The sequence below is a fragment of the Triturus cristatus genome, chromosome 2_2 (genome assembly GCF_964204655.1).
Source record: "Triturus cristatus chromosome 2_2, aTriCri1.1, whole genome shotgun sequence".
In the NCBI taxonomy this organism is placed as follows: Eukaryota; Metazoa; Chordata; class Amphibia; order Caudata; family Salamandridae; genus Triturus; species Triturus cristatus.
In genome coordinates, this window is record NC_140582.1 from 56,181,865 (window position 1) to 56,199,296 (window position 17,432).

Genomic DNA, 17,432 nt, shown 5'->3' on the forward strand with positions numbered 1-17,432 from the left:
GTACCAATGTGGGAGAAAGAAGCGCATGAGAGAGTGAGAAAAGAAAAAGCTATAGCAGAAAAAGAACAGCGCAAGACAATCTATCAAAAAGCGTTAGAATTGAAAAATAAGGAGATTAAGGAAATAAAAGAAAAAGAAGATAGGGAGCGTCATTTAGAGGTAATTGACCAGTACCCTATTAGGCGCCCCATTTATCCTGCACTTAATTGACCTCGGGATGATTCTATATTGTTAGATCGACCTCCGCCCCCGTATAAGTTTCCCTCTGCCCCTGCGGATGATCTTTCTGAAGAAGAACATCTTTCTTCTGATGAGAAAGACAGATGAACAAGTTCGGTGCCAGACTCGCTCTACTTTGACTACTGAATGCAAGGCTACTCTTAGATCCGCTGCTCGAAAAGCAGCTTATGGGGATACTCCTGCTCCAGAAATCATGGCGATGGTTCGGCAATGGTCAGATATAGAGCAGTTATATTTTGTAGAGACATTTACTTGGGAAGTAATACTCAGCTTTAGGAAACATTCTGGTGATTTAGAGCCTGCTGATATAAAATCTGATCATAAACAGTTAAGTGATGGCACCTTTCTTCCTTCCCAAGTGACTGATTTAATTAGGCGATTGGTTAAACTGCGAATTGATGCATTCCGTCTGTGAGAGGAAAAAAAAGCAGCTGGTAAAATTACAGATGAACAAACAGTTCAGACCCCAGTGCGACAAGAAGGAGCTACGGGGACAGAAAAATACACTAGTAATCCTATAGTTAGTATAAAACCGATGCGCGAAGCTGCGCCTTTGTATGTTCCTCCAAAAGGTACGGAAACGAGTGATGATAAAACCTCAAATGATGCGAAAGGAAATTTGGTTTATAATTGGGTCTATACTCCTTGGAGTAGAGCAGATGTTATGGCTCTTAAAGCTGCTTTGCCCGACCGGCATAAATATCCGGCCGCTTTTTATGAAGCAGTGGAAGGAGCTATCAGTTCCTGCACTATGACTCTGCCCGATATCGACATGTTTTTTGGACTGGTTTTACCCCCTAATATGTAGAGATCAATTCGAAAAGTAGATGATAATGCAGCTTACGGTAATACTTGGGTACATTTAGAGGAAATAGATGTGGTTAGAGAGCCTGTGCGGAAACCACAACAGGTGATATTAGATCTCCTTAAAGCTATTGTAACCAAGTTGAAAACTCTTATACCCCCTAAGAAAATACATTGGACTACATTAGCATCTTGTAAGCAGAAAATGGATGAGTCAGTTTCTGATTTCATTACACGATTTGAAGAGACATTCCATGACTTTAGTGGGCAGTCATTGGCAGATGACACGAGCAAGCATCTGTTCGTCGACAAATTTGTCGCAAATATGTTGCCAGAAATAGCTAGTCACCTAAAGGCCAGTGAGAGTTCATGGACTACGTCTTCCCCAGTCTCCCTTTTGACTATGGCCCAGTATTATGAGCGTCAGGAATTAGAAGCAAAAGGCAACGAGGTTAAAAAGGTTAACGATTTAAAGACGAAAGTTATGTTGGCTCAGGTCTATGGTCCACCATTTAGAGGTGGTGGTAGAGGCGGACGTGCAATGTATCGTCCTGGTGAACCCCCTTTTCCACGAGAAACTTTGTCTTCTGATCAGTGTGCTTATTGTAAGGAGATTGGACATTGGCGTTTTGAGTGCCCTCTTTTGCAAGGCTAACAGTATCAGCGGGGTAGAGGAAACATAAGGGGCTGTCCCGGGAACTCAGGAAATAGGGGAGGCATGGATGATCGTACTAGATTTGAGGCAGTTGAGCACAATCCAAATTCTGCTAATACCGTTGATAGACAAAATCAATATCAAATTTCTGATTATTTGTCTGATGGTCTTAAGGATTCTGATTATGCATAGGAATGCCTGGGATGGAGTAAGGAACTGGTTGAGGTCCCAGTAGATCAGAGGGGTCCCTATGTTGATGCAAAAGTCTTGGGTTCTACTGCTCAGTTTCTGGTTGATACGGGAGCTACTCGTAGTGCTCTGTCTAAACAATTGGTTCCTAGGGCTCCCCTGTCTGGCACAGTGATAACATCAATAGGATTTGATGGGACACCTTCCCTTAGCCCACTGTCACAGCCATTTGCATTTAGTCTTGATAAATTTACTGCAGCATGTCCATTTTTGCTTTCCCTTAACACGCCAGATAACATTGTGGGTATCGATATGCTTAAACATTTTCATGCTACAATACGTTGTTCCCCAGAAAATGTGTGTGTTATTTTAAATGATAACTATCCAATGGTTGAGAGGTCTTGCCTTACTAAAGAGGATGTTGCTCTGTCATCGTTACCTAGTACCTTGTGGGCTACATCAGATACTGATGTGGGACAAATGGTTATCCCACCAGTGCATATTCAAGTGAAGGAAGGTGCTTCGTTGACTCGACTGGACCAATATAAAATAACTCGGGAAGGCAAAGAAGCACTAATACACATTGTTCAGGATTTGATCAGAGTGGGGTTGTGGAAGAAGTCCCCTACAATACCTGTAATAGCCCTATTCTTCCCATTTTGAAAAAAGACACTGATTCTAAAGTCTATAGATTTATTATTGACTTACAAGAGGTCAATAAGATAGTAGTGCCCCAATACCCGGTAGTCTCTGATATCACAACACTTCTCACTATGGTTCCTCCTACTGCAACTACATTCAGTGTAATTGACTTGAAGAATGCATTTTTCTCGATACCTATTCACCCTGACAGCCGTTATTTGTTCGGCTTCACTTCAAATATTCGATCCTTCAGATTTTGTAGAGCTCCACAAGGGTATACAGAGAGTCCTAGCATCTGTAGCCAGGCATTAAAAAGGCAGCTTGATTCTTCCCATGTGCCAAAAGGGGTGGCTGTTATTCAATTTGTCGATGACATCTTGTTGGCTGCTGATACCCCTGAACAGTGTGAAGAATTAACACTGTTGTTGCTATCATTTCTTGCGTCGCATCATCACAAAGTCTCTCGGAAGAAATTGCAATATTGTAGACAGCAGGTTACCTACTTAGGTCACCTCCTGTCTAAGGAGGGACGTGCACTCACACCAGATCGCATTCAAGCTATTTTAGAAACGCCTGTGCCCCGTACTCAGAAGGATGTTTGTGCACTGATTGGCCTTACTTCTTTCTGTAGGCAGTGGATTCCTAGCTTTTCTTTCCACAGAAGTCAGCTCAGGCAGCTGAGTAGATAGCATTAACAAGAGCATGTGAGCTTCGCACAGATTTGTCTGTTAACATCTACACTGATAGCCTATATCCTTTTGGAGTGGCTCATGATTTTGGGCAACTCTGGAAGGAAAGAGGCTTTCTTACATCACACGGGACACAAATAGTGCATGGGGCATTAGAACATAATCTCCTTACTGCTTTGACATATCCTAAGAAAGTAGCAATTGTTAAGTGTAGCGCCCACAAGAAAGTAACTGACAAAATAGGAGCAGGGAATGCCTTTGCTGATTACACAGCTCGTGAAACTGCAATGCAGCGAAGTACTACACCCATGAATGTGGTTGTCACAAGCTGAACGTTGGCATGATGCCAGGCAAGAGGTGTTGGACATGCAGCAATCTGCCTCTGTTGACGACACCCAACTGATCCTCTCCCTCACCAACGACCCCGCCACCGCCAGATCCAGCTTCCAGGAAGGAATGAAAGACATCGCAGAATGGATGAAGCTCAGCCGTCTGAAGCTGAACTCAGACAAGACGGAAGTCCTCATCCTCGGACCATCCCCTTCCGCCTGGCACCTCCCCCAAGCCCACGGACCACGCACGCAACCTGGGTTTCATCCTCGACTCCTCCCTCACGCTGACCAGGCAAGTCAATGCCGTTACATCTTCCTGCTTCAACACCCTCCGCATGCTCCGAAAGATCTTCCGGTGGATCCCCACTGGAACCAGGAAGACAGTCACCCAGGCCCTCGTCACCAGCCGACTGGACTACGGGAACGCCCTCTACGCCGGGACGACCGCCAAACTTCAGAAAAAACTCCAGCGCATTCAGAACGCATCTGCACAACTCATCCTGGACATTTCCCGACACAGCCACATCTCAGCACACCTGAGAGACCTGCACTGGCTCCCTGTCAGCAAGAGGATCAACTTCAGACTCCTCACCCACGCACACAAGCCTCTCCACGACATGGGCCCCGAATACCTCAATACCCGCCTCACGTTCTACACACCCACCAGCCAGCTCCGCTCCGCCAGCCTCGCCCTCGCCACAGTCCCACGGATCTGCAGATCCACCACCGGAGGAAGATCCTTCTCCTACCTGGCGGCCAAGACGTGGAACTCCCTCCCCACACCCCTACGACTGACCCAGGACCATCTCTCCTTCAGGAAGCACCGCAAGACCTGGCTCTTCAAGCAGTAGCGGCACCCCACGCCCCCCCCAGCACCTTGAGACCCTCGCGGGTGAGTAGCGCGCTCTATAAATGTTCCTGATTGATTGATTGATTGATGAGCTAGACCAATGGTCCAAGGAGGGAACATTGGCTGATGAGGGCTGTTGGAGGAATAAAGAAATGACTAAGTGGAAATTACCCACAGCCTATTTACACCCCATGATTCACATGGCACATGGGCCGGCACATGTTGGAGCATCCTCAATGGCAAAGCAACTTATGCAAGTTTGGGATCATCAAGATATTGCCGGCACAGCTAAAAAGATAGTCGAGTCTTGTCTGATCTGTCTTCAGTATAATCTTGGAAAGGCAACACGAACTCCAACAGGAAGGTTTGCAATACTAACTGCACCTTTTGAGGTTCTGCAAATAGATTAAATCCAGCATGAACGCTGTAATAATCTGAAATATGTCCTAGTAGTGGTCTGTGCCTTTAGTAAATGGATAGAGGCATACGCTACGAAAGATAATACAGCTCTTACTACAGCAAAAGTGCTCCTAAAGGAGTTTTTTCCCAGATTTGGAATTTGTAGTTTTGTGGAGTGACAACGGACCCCATTTCATTGGGAAAGTTGTTGAGTACCTTATGAAAGGATTGGGAATCAAGCAGAAGTTCCATGCAGCTTTCCACCCACAATCAGCAGGGCTAGTAGAATGCTATAACTCTATCCTCAAACTCAAGTAGGCCAAAATTCAGTCTTCCACATCTTTGAAATGGCCTGATGCACTGCCCTTGGCCTTATTATCCATTAGATCGGTACTACATAGACGATCTGGCCTCACACCGTATGAAGTGGTATTTGGAAGGCCAATGAATATTTGGGGAATTCCTAAGCCACACACTATACATGATGTACCTTATGTATTGATGAACGACTATTTGTCTCAGTTGACTGACAGTTTGTCTTCTATTTATCAACAGGTTCGGGATACTCTTCCAGACAGGTCGCAGGGTGAGTGCCATGATCTACGGCCTGGCCATTTCGTCCAGAGAGCCAGCTCCTTAGCACTGAGGTGGCGCGGCCCGGAACAGGTACTTCTGGCTACCAAGACTGCGGTACGAGTGACCAATCGGAAGAACTGGGTCCATGCAACAAACTGCCGGAAGGTGTTGCAAGACCTAGTGAGCCCAGCTGTGTTGGCAGATCACTGCGACATCCTGGCTGCAGAGAAAGGACAAGCCACAACACGTGAAGGACCTGAGGAAGTCTCCCCGGACCACACGATCCCTGGTACATCTCAATATTAGCTGCGACCCCGGAAGAAAGACACTTCCTTGCTGAAAAAGACTGTTTGAGCAATTGTACTGGGTTAGTGAAAGTCTGAGTAGCAAATGGGGGGTACCCTTCTAGTGATACCCGTCTCAACCTCAGTCAAGAAACCAATGGCTGCCCAGGACCTTGGGGCCCCATCTGCTTTGATTGTTCAATGTCGAGATGAACATGCCTACGGAGAAAAAATCAACTACTACAGAGTCTGATCGAAAATATATGTTCATTATTGGGCTTACTTCCATTGTTATCATCATTGCTACAATAACATAGGTTGTAGAGGGAGACCTCCTGCTCGAAATCTACTGACTGCTACTACTCCTGTCCCCATTGAGCACCATTACTACACTCTCCCTTATCATGAGAAGAAACACAGTCTTAGCTCAACAATACTTTCATTCAAATGTTGCACCACACCCATAATGCTACGAACATTGCCAAATGTTGGGTGTGTGGAATGATGCTAGCTCATCAGAAAAAGAGAGGAACACCTTTTATACCTCTGCAGTTTTCGTACAATGGTTCTTGCCTGGTTTGCATTGTTGTGGGCTTCTGAAATTGCTAATATTACTAATGCTGATGTAGGTGGACTGAAGGCCCGATTAAACAAGGTGTGTTACCCTGATGAAGATGGAAATCCACAAGCTAAAGGAGCTGTATGGTAAATGGAGGAGTATCTCCGAGGAAATTCCTCCACAGACTATGTTTTCCCCAATACTCAAATTACCAAGGGTAATGGACCTCCTGTTATAGCTGTTACTAGAGCTCGAGCAGACCTTTGTGTGAACAATATTGGCAGTATTCCTGTGGGGAAAAGTGACTGTACTCTGGTGTTGAATATTACTGGAGTGAACAATAGCAGTTTTATGTCATCACACAACACCTATTTTATTTGTGGAAATAAGGGTTACTATCATTTACCCATTGGTTGGTTGGGAACTTGTTTTGTGTCCTTGTTGCTACCACCTGTGTTTTTGGCACCTGCATCTTATCATAAAGACTATAGACATTTCTAAAAACCGATTCAAGAGGACAATAAATCACGATGAGGAGGATCAAACTGATACTGCATTGCAGCAGTATGTTGACTTTAATTTGAGACTGTTCTTTGTTGGTGCCGCCTTAAACAGCAGAAAGATCAGACGCTTGACACATGTTGTAGAGGCTGTAACCAATCAGACAGCTATGGCACTTGGAAACATCATGGAAGAACTACAAATTGCGAGAATTGTGGTGCTCCAAAACCGGATGGTGCTCTTCGTCGTCCTTGCAGACCATGGTGGAGCATGCCGCATCATTGGGAGCAGATGTTTATATGTGTCCATATCCCTGACCACACCCCTTCAGTTTTTGAGGCAATTTCTAAACTACATAAAATAGCCACTGAAATACATCCATATTCAGGAACATGGACTTTGACTGGATGGCTTTAGACAATGATTACTGCCTGGGGCTGGAAACTATTGTCAGCTCCATGTATATTTGTTGCGATCCTCTTTATCTGCTGCTTATGTATTCAATGTGACCGGATGCTTTGTTTCCTTTGTGTTTCTACCTGTACCTCATGTATACCAGCTAAACAAAATGCTAAGAATGTAAATGTAAATGTCTGACTAGTAATAGACCAGGAGATTAGAAAATTGATGAAAATAGATGTGCAAGATATTTTCCATGTTCCCTCTAAATCATAAGGAATGTCTTCAGCTAATGCTAAAAGGGTCATCTGTGGGAATCAACAGAAATCGCTGTTAGCATAAGCTGAATCCATTTTGATTGTGGCATCCATTTTGTTAGCCATGTGACTCTTCCATCTTCACTGTTGCTTGCTTTTCTATTCTGCTTGAATCATCAACTGTAGTTAACTCCTTCAGCACTGAGCCAGAGCAATGTATGCTCAGAAAGGCCTGTGGCTGCTAGAATGCACCTGTTTTAGAATGTAACTGTCAGGCTATTCCAACTGGTGTAAGCAGTTCTGTTTCTCCTCCCACTCTGCTGACTAAGTAATGTTTGTCTGACCATGTTAGTCGATAGCTATTCCTGTGCATGCTTGCACCTTCTATTTGAGTCTCCATGCTTACTGTGCAACAAAGTGGGTATAAAAGACCCATGATTTCTGAATTCCATGTACTACCTCCTACAGTGCCTGAGGGTGTTGTATTAATGTAGTCTCACTCATGAGTGAATAATAAACTTCTTATTTGACATTTCAGCTTCAGTGCCAATCTCTATTTTGTTGGTCTAAGGACCCGTGGACAGATAAGGGTGAACCCCTGCACCGGTGAGCCCCTAAAAAGGCTCATTTCCACAAGTCAATACAAATGATCGTGTTGCTCCAAGATATCACCATCTTTACTTAGGTGATATAAGCTTCTCCTTCATTTCATCCTGATTCAGAGTACTTTGCAATCAGTTTATGTGTGAGAAAAATCATGCACTTTACAGGGAGGCATTAAAGCACATTATTCTTTTAAACAGGCAGAAACGTCCCTCTTGAATGCAAAATAAATGTAGTCATCTATCCAACCATTCAGCCAATTTTTTGAAGTATTCTGTTCATTGAGATTTTGTAATCATTCAGTCAATAATACTAGTTAATTAAACCATAAATAGCAAACAAACACAAAAAACATTCAAATATGGCACGCATGGTAAAGTTAACATCACTAAGAAAACACTGAATTAAATTGACCTTGTCTCAGGATAACAATGTCACTATACTGTACATAATTATAATTATGAATATATCACAGTCAGTCAAAAAATCGTTATTTCTCTTAGTTTCCGTAGGATAAAAAGTACACACATATAAAAACAGGCATAATAATTAAGTGAAAAATTCATGATTCATACTGAAACTACTTCTAGACATTCATACATTAAAATATTCTAGCAGGAAACGTATAACTTTACATTCTTTTACATTAAGAAACAGATCAGTGGGATCACTTGCACTTCAAGCGAGCCCAAAGGTATTACATCACTGTATGACAAACCAATGGGTCATCAAGCTGGTGAATAAAATACTGCTGGGTGACACTGTCTAAAATTATATATCTGCAAAGCAGGACAAGAAATCTTTTCCTTTCTACGGCGTAGAATGTACAGAAAAATAGTAAATGTAAATTTGACTGGGTTGACACGCAGTCCATGGGACAAAGACAAAGGCCACTTATAAAATGAGAATTTGCAGGGAAGCCAAGCAGCGTTGGAATATGATTTAGACTGAATCTTGTCAAGATAAAACAGGGCAGCAAATTCCAGACAAAAACGAAGTAAGACGGGCACCTTGTTTAGGGGGAGGCGCTTGATACAGCCTAACAGTGACTTTATTCCTGTTTGCCTTCCTTCTATTTGCTGTTATACAGAACAGTGGTCCTTATTCAGGAGAAATACAGTGTGATAGATAACCATACACTTAGAATAGATTGTATGTCTTTTGTCCAGCCGGACAAGAATTTATTTTCATAGTATTTTTCAAAAGTAGTATCAAATAAAACATTCAAATGACAAGTGGACACAGGGTGTTTGGGTGTCACCCAAACACCCTATGCACTAGACTCAAGCTATAACACATTGTGCAATGGTGTTAAATGATTAATTTGTGTCTGTCTATACTGAGAACAACTGTACAGACCCATTTTGGCTTGCCTTTTGGCCAATTCTGTGTTCATTGTTCTGTCTTGTGTTCTGTTGGTCACGGCTGTGCCCACTTGTCATTTGAATGTTTTATTTGATACTACTTTTGAAAAATACTATGAAAATAAATTCTTGTCCGGCTGGACAAAAGACATACATTCTATTCTAAGTGTATGGTTATCTATCACACTGTATTTCTCCTGAATAGGGACCACTGTTCTCTATAACATGAAATTGCCCAAGGTCCCTGTCTTATTTCCTTTGGGTTCCCTTGTTCTGTAAAATATTCCTTCTATTTGCAGCAGTCCTTGCTAAGAAAATCTCCTTAAGCCTTGTCTTTGTAATTGACAAACATGTGGCGGAAGACTCAAAAAATTTGAAAAAGCCCAAACTCCTCCAGGGTGTTAACGTATTGCAACCAGGGGATCTTGTGCGGGAAATCAAGGATTAAATAATCCCTCAATGCGGTTTGGTTCAAGGTTTCAGCCTCCCTTCTCCATATCATCATCATCATTTGATCTTTATTTCGCCATTTTTTCAGTCATAAAAGATTACAGTTAAAACGGTTAAAACATATGTAAAACCGCAGGAGATAAAATAAACATTTCTCCATATCGATTGCCAGAGTAAAATTGGCACGAGACAGATAGTATCTGTAAGGTATGGTAAGCCCAACTGACTGTGACATATGAAGTTCGAGCAACTTCGGGGCAAGGCTAACAGTCTTTTACCAAAAGCATCCTCAGCTCGCTGGAGCGGTTCACTATCCACCATGCTCCAGACTGTGACCCCATAGGCAGCGATGAAGACAGCTTTGGCTGCATATATTTCTAAAATGTCAGGGATAGGTTTCAACCCAAATTTCTTTGTAAAATTAAACATTTACGCTGAGCTTTTTTCTAGCAACAGTGCCCAATTTAAGACCATTTTTTCCAGGAAAACTTCCCATCAGTGTATCACAAGTATGAAAACAGTTCGGCCACTACAGCCCTTCGCTCTTCTATGTGAAAAACTGGAGTTTTTTCACGGCGTGAACCAGAAATTAGTACATAGGTCTTAAATGAATTTACCAGCAGGTCCAAGTTTTCCATAGATGTGGTGTAATCCTCTATCAGTCTTGCAGTGCTCGCCGTATTTTGGCAATGAGCACTGCATCGTCTGCATAGAAGTGCATAGGGAGGAATCCTGAGTCTATATTTTCGGGATGTCTCTGCAGCTCCCCCTAGAACTGCCTCCCCCGTTAGTATAAATCATAGCAACATTTGAGAACATATGAACCAGAGTAAGTCCCAGAGCCAGGGATTGAATACCAAGATTGTCTATTGGATAGACAATTCCCTACATAAAAACATAAGGAAGTAGATAGAAACCCATAAAACTCAGTTGTGTCACATAGATATAAAGTCAATTTATTGCATTCAATTCTGTGCTTATGTATATAATATCAAGTGACATAAATACGATGACATCACTATACACAAACATGTTATTCAGGAAGGGCCGTACCCACAGCAAAGGATTTTAAAGTGCAAAGACTTTAGGGGAATCAACCAACGCCGTTAAGGGCACATTAAAAAAAGCGCCATGGGTCAATGACTCTAAAGTGTATAACATAGCGTTAGGCAGCAACTTTAGCTATTCAAGAGCAGCAAATTACTATTGAGACATAACATTCGCTCAGATGGTCCAACTTCAATGTAGAAACTTCGCTAGTGCACACACGAGTGCCTCATTCGTTTCAGCACGCAACAGCATAAGTGGAGTGTAGCACTGTCTCATGCCTAGCTGTCTGCAGATCGGGAGTAACCACGTTTTCCATGGGCAGTAATAGTCGGGGCAGATTTTATTTTTTATATATAAGTGTCTCACCCACCTGTCAGCAGACTGGGCACCCAGTACTCTGGTCAAGACGATCTATCCACTAATGGGAAAAGGAGTTTATGGTAAAGGAAGCAAACCTGAACTTGGCATACAATTTCCTTGCTAGGGGTGCCGAAAGAAAGCCTCTAAAACCTATAGTGGTACTTAAGGTCCATATAATCGAGGGTGACGGTTCCTGTGTTCTTGTCACTAACTTCGAAACCCTAGACATGGGCCCAGTCCAGTTCCTTAACACAGGTCTTAGCTAGGGGATCCGTGTGGGGCTTGGTTATGCAAAAGACATTTACACCCAGTTAAGTTAGTAATGTCTCGAGGTTGGTTATTCAGTTGGTCTTTTTCCCCTTGTCCATAACAGCTATTTCTTTAAAGGCACAGTAGTATTGTTTGAGGTCGAAGTGGACCTCAATTTCCCCCAATATGTCTAATGGCCGGATTTAGATCTTGGCGGGAAAACCATCTTCATCCTGCTGCAGCGGCGGTTTCTCCGTCGAGATGACGGCAGCCAATCCAGCCATATTTAGATGTTGTGGCTACAGCCAGGTTCCTGCGTCCGCAGCAGTCTTTGCTGCTGGCTGACAGTACTGCGCCGCCGTCAGGCTTGTTCCTAATGTGCTGGCAGTGGAGTCCTGATGGAGTGAGGCCCTGCTTCTCTGGAGACAGGTAAGTACTAGGTGTCATTATTTTAAAACACATATATATGTTGTGAATGTGTCATAATGTATATGTAGATAATGTCTACTGTCCTTTTTGTTGACATATCGCATTGCACACTAACATACACACACTATTGAATGTACATCCACAGTCACTACAAGCACAACACCCCCCAACCACCTCCTTCAAAATATTTTTTATGTGTCACTACAGGTGTGTTCATGTCACCACGATAAGTGGTAAGTTGTATACTTATGCGTGGCACATAAAAAATACCATTTAAGAGCACTGTAAAAATACATGAGGTGAAACCAAATGATACCATACTATTCATGGTGAGACAAGTGACACAGAAGCCTACCTTCGATTACGGCAATAAAGGGGTTGCTGGGTGTCGTAGTCATGTAGCAGGAGCACAGTAAGGACCTGGACAATGGCATTCCGAGACTTATTCGGAAGTGGGACCCTGAAAAAAGGTGACTGCAGTCAGCTCAAAGGAGAACTGCGGATTGCCATTGCGGCAGGAGGGCAGTAGTCCTGCCAAGATCTAAATCAGGCCCAGAGTCTTGCCTTACTTGAGATTGATTTTACACCAGTGTCCCACAGCAGTGGGAGGATATAGGTACTCGGGTAAATCCAATAGTGATCTTAGAAAGTTGTTTTCCACAGTTGGCAAAGATGATAACCTCATGTTACCCCACAGTTTGCTACATTTTGTGTGAGACGGAGCTGGTAGCGGGCTGGGAGATTTTATCTTGGACCCATTCTCCTTCCCTTTTGGGGTACCTCAGGGGTCCTCTCTTAGCCCCTCACTTTTTAATATCTATGTTACCCCTCTGGCCTATCTTATCTGAAGTTTTGGCTTTGCAGAATTTTGCCACGCCGACGACACATAAATTGTGGTGTCAATTTTATCTGATGTTGAAGATAAGGCAAACCATTTTTGGAGTTGCAAGCCTCACATTACAAATTGGATGCAAAGTAACTGTTTGAAACTATAAACATCAATGCTGAGTGCAGCCTGGTTAAAGAACAGTGACAATGTGAGATTCTTCCAGGTCTCCAGTAGTTGCCCACTGTTATGTGCCTCTGTGTATAGATCCAGTAGCAGCTGTATGAGTACGTTGGCAAGAAAGATCTGAACTGGGAGATCATTGAGGCCCAGGGCTTTCCCATCTGCCCACTGAGCGGTAGCATCCATGAACTCAGTTGCTGTGAGGGGATCCTCTAGTGCTCACTGTTGAGAAGCACTCAAACAACAAGGTTTGACGGTGGAGGCATGATTGAAGTTCTACCACTGAGCGACTTTGTGGCTCAGCATTGAGTTCTGAGTAGTAAATGGCATACTGAGTATTGCCTGGCTCGTCCTTAATCAAGGTTGTGAATTGCATTCTAATTGGGTTTTAACCAGTGTTCCTTTCTTATTGTTGTGCCCATAAAGCCGACAATAAGACACCTGCCAGAGTTTCCTGCTTCAGAGTTTCAGAGCACCTGAGGGCCAACGTGCTGTGTCTTCTCAGGATAGGCACACCATGCCTCCTGTACTGTCTGATGCTGGGCCACAATCTTGTGTGCTCTGGTCATTTTTTGGCCCCAGCTGTGAACTCATATTTCCCCTCATTACCACATAGTAGGCACCCCCTAGGGGTGCAGCAGAGTCAATGGATGCAACATTGTCTCCAAAGAATTGTGTCATATTTTTGCTCAGAGTGTCCTTAAAGGGCTTTTGGGTCAGCCACTATGAGCTGAGCCGCTAGGGTGTCAAGGAGCACGGACAGCCGCAATGAGCATGCATCTCTAAGGGGTGTGATCAGACAAACTCCAGGCATGAAGCTGGATATTGGATGCTTCCAGAGATCTTGTCTGAGAAGAGAGACATCCACCTGAATACACTAATTTTTGTTGCCAAAGTAGATTTAGAGTCTGGGTTGGTCTGGAGCATGACAACAGTAGAGGTCTGATTATGTTGATGCAGAACCAATGGAGCATCCACAGAGTCAGTAGTAGCCACAAGTGAAATATTGAGGACCCATGTTGCATGTTTGTCCGTCTTTTTCTGGGAAAAAGCTGAAGTTAATCTGTTCCGTCCACCCGGCATTATGACTTTGAGCAAAGAGATGCAGGGCCCTGGCTGAGGGACCACCAAGGGGGCTATATATGATTCCATTCTTTGTCCAAGGATTCCTGGTACCCCAGCTAGTCAGTCGCTGGTTTAGAGTAGATTTCCCCTGGTCGGTAGTGTCCTCTGGTGATGGACATACCTAGAGGGAGAGGGGCTCCCGCAGCTGCAAGATATGGCAAGCGCAGGAGGATTGGGCCAGGAGAAGGGTGCATAGGGCCTCTATCCAATTACACATCCGATGAACCCCCCAGGGACCTAAATGTTTTGGACCCCTAACAGGCATCCTGAAAAGGCAAGTCCACCCCTGTCAATGAAGCACAGGCCCAATAATGCCACAGGAAAAGAACCTTTCAAGCTTCCTGGGGCTCAACAACTGTCTCCTGGGCCTGCTCCACAATCGAGGGCCACCCGGCCTGCTGACCGCCATGATAGAGGACTCTCAAGTTGGATCATGAGCAGTTCGGGGGAGCAGGCCAAGTACCTTAGTCCTCTTGGGTCGTATACTGTCAGGATCTTTAGGATTCCTGCAAACCACTCAGTACTGGCCAGTATATCAACCGGTAAAATTAACAGAAGGTGGCAAAGGATTACCTGTAGTAAAGATTGGAGACTGAGCTGGCAGCGCTGGAAACTAAAGATGTCTGCCAGCTCAGCTTTCCCTACAGAGCGCTTGTTGTTTTCTCTCCAAATATGAATAGAATTTCACATTCCATTCACGCGGTAACTAACGAACGCCACTTCACTCACCTGAGGAAATTCTTAAGGAAGCAGCCTTATTCTAAGCACTCTGTCGCGTAGGTTTAGTTTGTGTAAAGCGTCTTGGTAGTGTCATTTAATTTCTTCTGTAACTTCCTTGTGAGGAGACTGTTTATTTTCTGGGCAGCGTCTCAGTTCTGAGGGTGCCTTGCTGAGTGATTAGTGTCTCTTATACTAAATCCTAGCATGGCGCTCCTTGAATTTCCTAGGGAGGTTATAGAGCAATGAATGGAGAAACACTGTGGAAGATTGTCTTAACATAGAGCTTAATCCTGACATTGCGGATTTATGTCAAATGAAAAATCTTGCTGAGGAAAAAACTGGAAATGAAGAAAAGAAATAATACCTGCAATTTCTTCTTTTTGTCGAGCTACATTAATTAAATAGAAAATTACAACAAGAAGCTAAAAAAACAAGCATTTAAGCTGTCGAGTTAAAAAATAAAACACTTACCTAATGGAGGCAGCATATCCAGGCTCTGCTGGTACGGAGCCCTATTTTGCATAGGGAATTGCCCTGGAAGAAAAAAATAACTATGATTTAAATTGCATTACTATCATTTTTTGGAAAAGTAAGTAACTGACGACTTATACAAGGCATGCTAAAAGCTAGGAAGATAAGAAGAAATTTCAGTTGTAAAGCATAGAAGAGGAGCAATAGCCTTAAACTGTAGGGTATGTGTTTTAAGAAAAATGAAAGTAATAGTAGGATAATAATTAATCAGGTTGTAGTAGGTTAATGCATAATCTGTTTATGTTATCTTGCAGTTTCTACATCACAAGGGAAGGTTAACATTATAGAGCGCTAGACATAAGAGAGAAAATACCTTCTGGAGAGGAAACCACAGTTGTCAGGCTGTTTCTTCTTTACTCCCCTTCTCCTTTCCCCTCTGTGCTTAGTACACATTATCTATAGAGCTGCTGGTGTTCTGGGTGGTTTATTGGGAACTTTTGTTGTTCTGGTGCCGTGCAAATCTGTCAATCACTAGAATAGCCTGATATATATCCACTCCCTGACCTCAGCAGTTTCCGCATCAACAACAGATATTTACAGGGCTTCAGGTCCACTGTCCATGAGGGAAAGGTGTGGCCACCGTCCTTCTGCACATTCAGAAGGTGCACCCACGTCTCACCACAAAGACCACCATCCATAGCTGGGTCTGCGCAGGTCCCTGGCCCACTTACCTCTGCAGAAGGCAGAGCAGGGGCACGAGCGGCCAGGGAAAGGAAGATGGTGGATCACTGGTGCCGCTGGGCATCACGTCCGGAGCCGCTTCCGCACCACTTTGTCTGGGATTAAAATCGAAGAGGGTGATGAAGTAATCGATACATGAACAGTGACAAAGGCTTTTTGCGACGGATGAACCATGGCTATTGGAGTGCTTGGGGTGACTTAAAAATTAATTTACATTAAAACCGATGCAAGGAGGGAAACACGCTGAAATTTTGTTTACTCAACTGGGACACGCCTGATATTGGCTTCGATTGCAGGAAGACCACAGAGGGTCTGGGGCCTCACTCGTCGGGGGTTGCTTCACTTACGGCGCTCTTCTCTTGGCTGGTTTTCCCTGAAACGAACACTAGCTTGTGCTTCATCTGGAATGGCTCCGCCAAAAACAACAGCTCTGAAGGGAGGCAAAGCTGGTTTGCGGTCCTCCGCCGCTAAAACTGACCTGGCAGCTGCAGCCCCAGAAACACATCTTCCAGCTTCTAAAGGTAAGGCTGCTTGCTTCTAAAGTTTGACGCCCTATAATGAAAATATTACAATCAGGTAAAGCCCCTGAAATTATTAATCCTGGCGGTTTTTCTAAATTCCCACAGGAGGGGGAGATAAATGGAGGCATTAATGGAGGCTGTTGTTAAATTACTGGCAGAGATATTGCCGATATTGCTGGTTGACACTGGCTGTAAGCCTGGATCAGTCTGCGAGTGTGGGAATTTTACAACTCCTATCTCTGAGGACTGGAGAATGGACTGGAAACTGACCTTTCACTGCCTGACGACGAGGAAAGTCTTGCCTCGTTAAGATTGACTGATTGGAGCAGCAAGATGAATGGAGGATCAAAGGAAGAAGCTGAAGCAGCAGAGATCATACAGTTAAAAAACTTTCAGCCGGATTAATGCTAACTGGATAATTGCCTTGATAGTAGAAAGCAGCAGTATAACTTAGCCATGGGGTATACATGGAGACAAGTACCTGATACTGGGAATGGGCAGATACATTGTGGTACTCGTATAGATACTGATGGAAGTAAAGAAGCAGATATTAACGTACCCCTGCAGGATCAGGTTACAGACCCTTTAAATATCTCCACTGACATTAATGTTGCTTGATCTTCCCTACTACCCCCAGTGCCTTGACACCCCGAATATCACCAGCAATAACACAAATAATTTGGTTTTAAAAGATGGAATATCTCACTCTGAATTGATCACTCTGTTGCCTGGCCGAAAGGAAGACAGTGTTGAGATTAAATCTATAGGACACTCCAAAAGGGGAATTGACAGACAAGGTGATTTGCGAGACTCATGAGATACCAATATTATTGTTGGCAAGCAAGACACAACTAATAGCCCTCTGTGTAATTGGGTAATGGTAAAGGGGAGGTGAATAATTTAACATAAAGACTCTCTGGCTCAGGATTTGATGCAAAATGTATCTCTCAAAATACCAGTAAAC

General features: G+C 43.7%; 1 protein-coding gene across 1 annotated transcript in view; it reads right to left on the reverse strand.

The window, feature by feature from the left end:
- Window positions 1–17,432, reverse strand: part of LOC146861822 (uncharacterized) — a 627,622-nt gene that overhangs the window by 325,052 nt on the left and 285,138 nt on the right. The window contains exon 5 of the mRNA XM_085643200.1: window positions 15,207–15,269. Coding sequence (XP_085499326.1) covers window positions 15,207–15,269 — 63 coding nt within the window. The remainder of the gene's footprint in view (window positions 1–15,206; window positions 15,270–17,432) is intronic.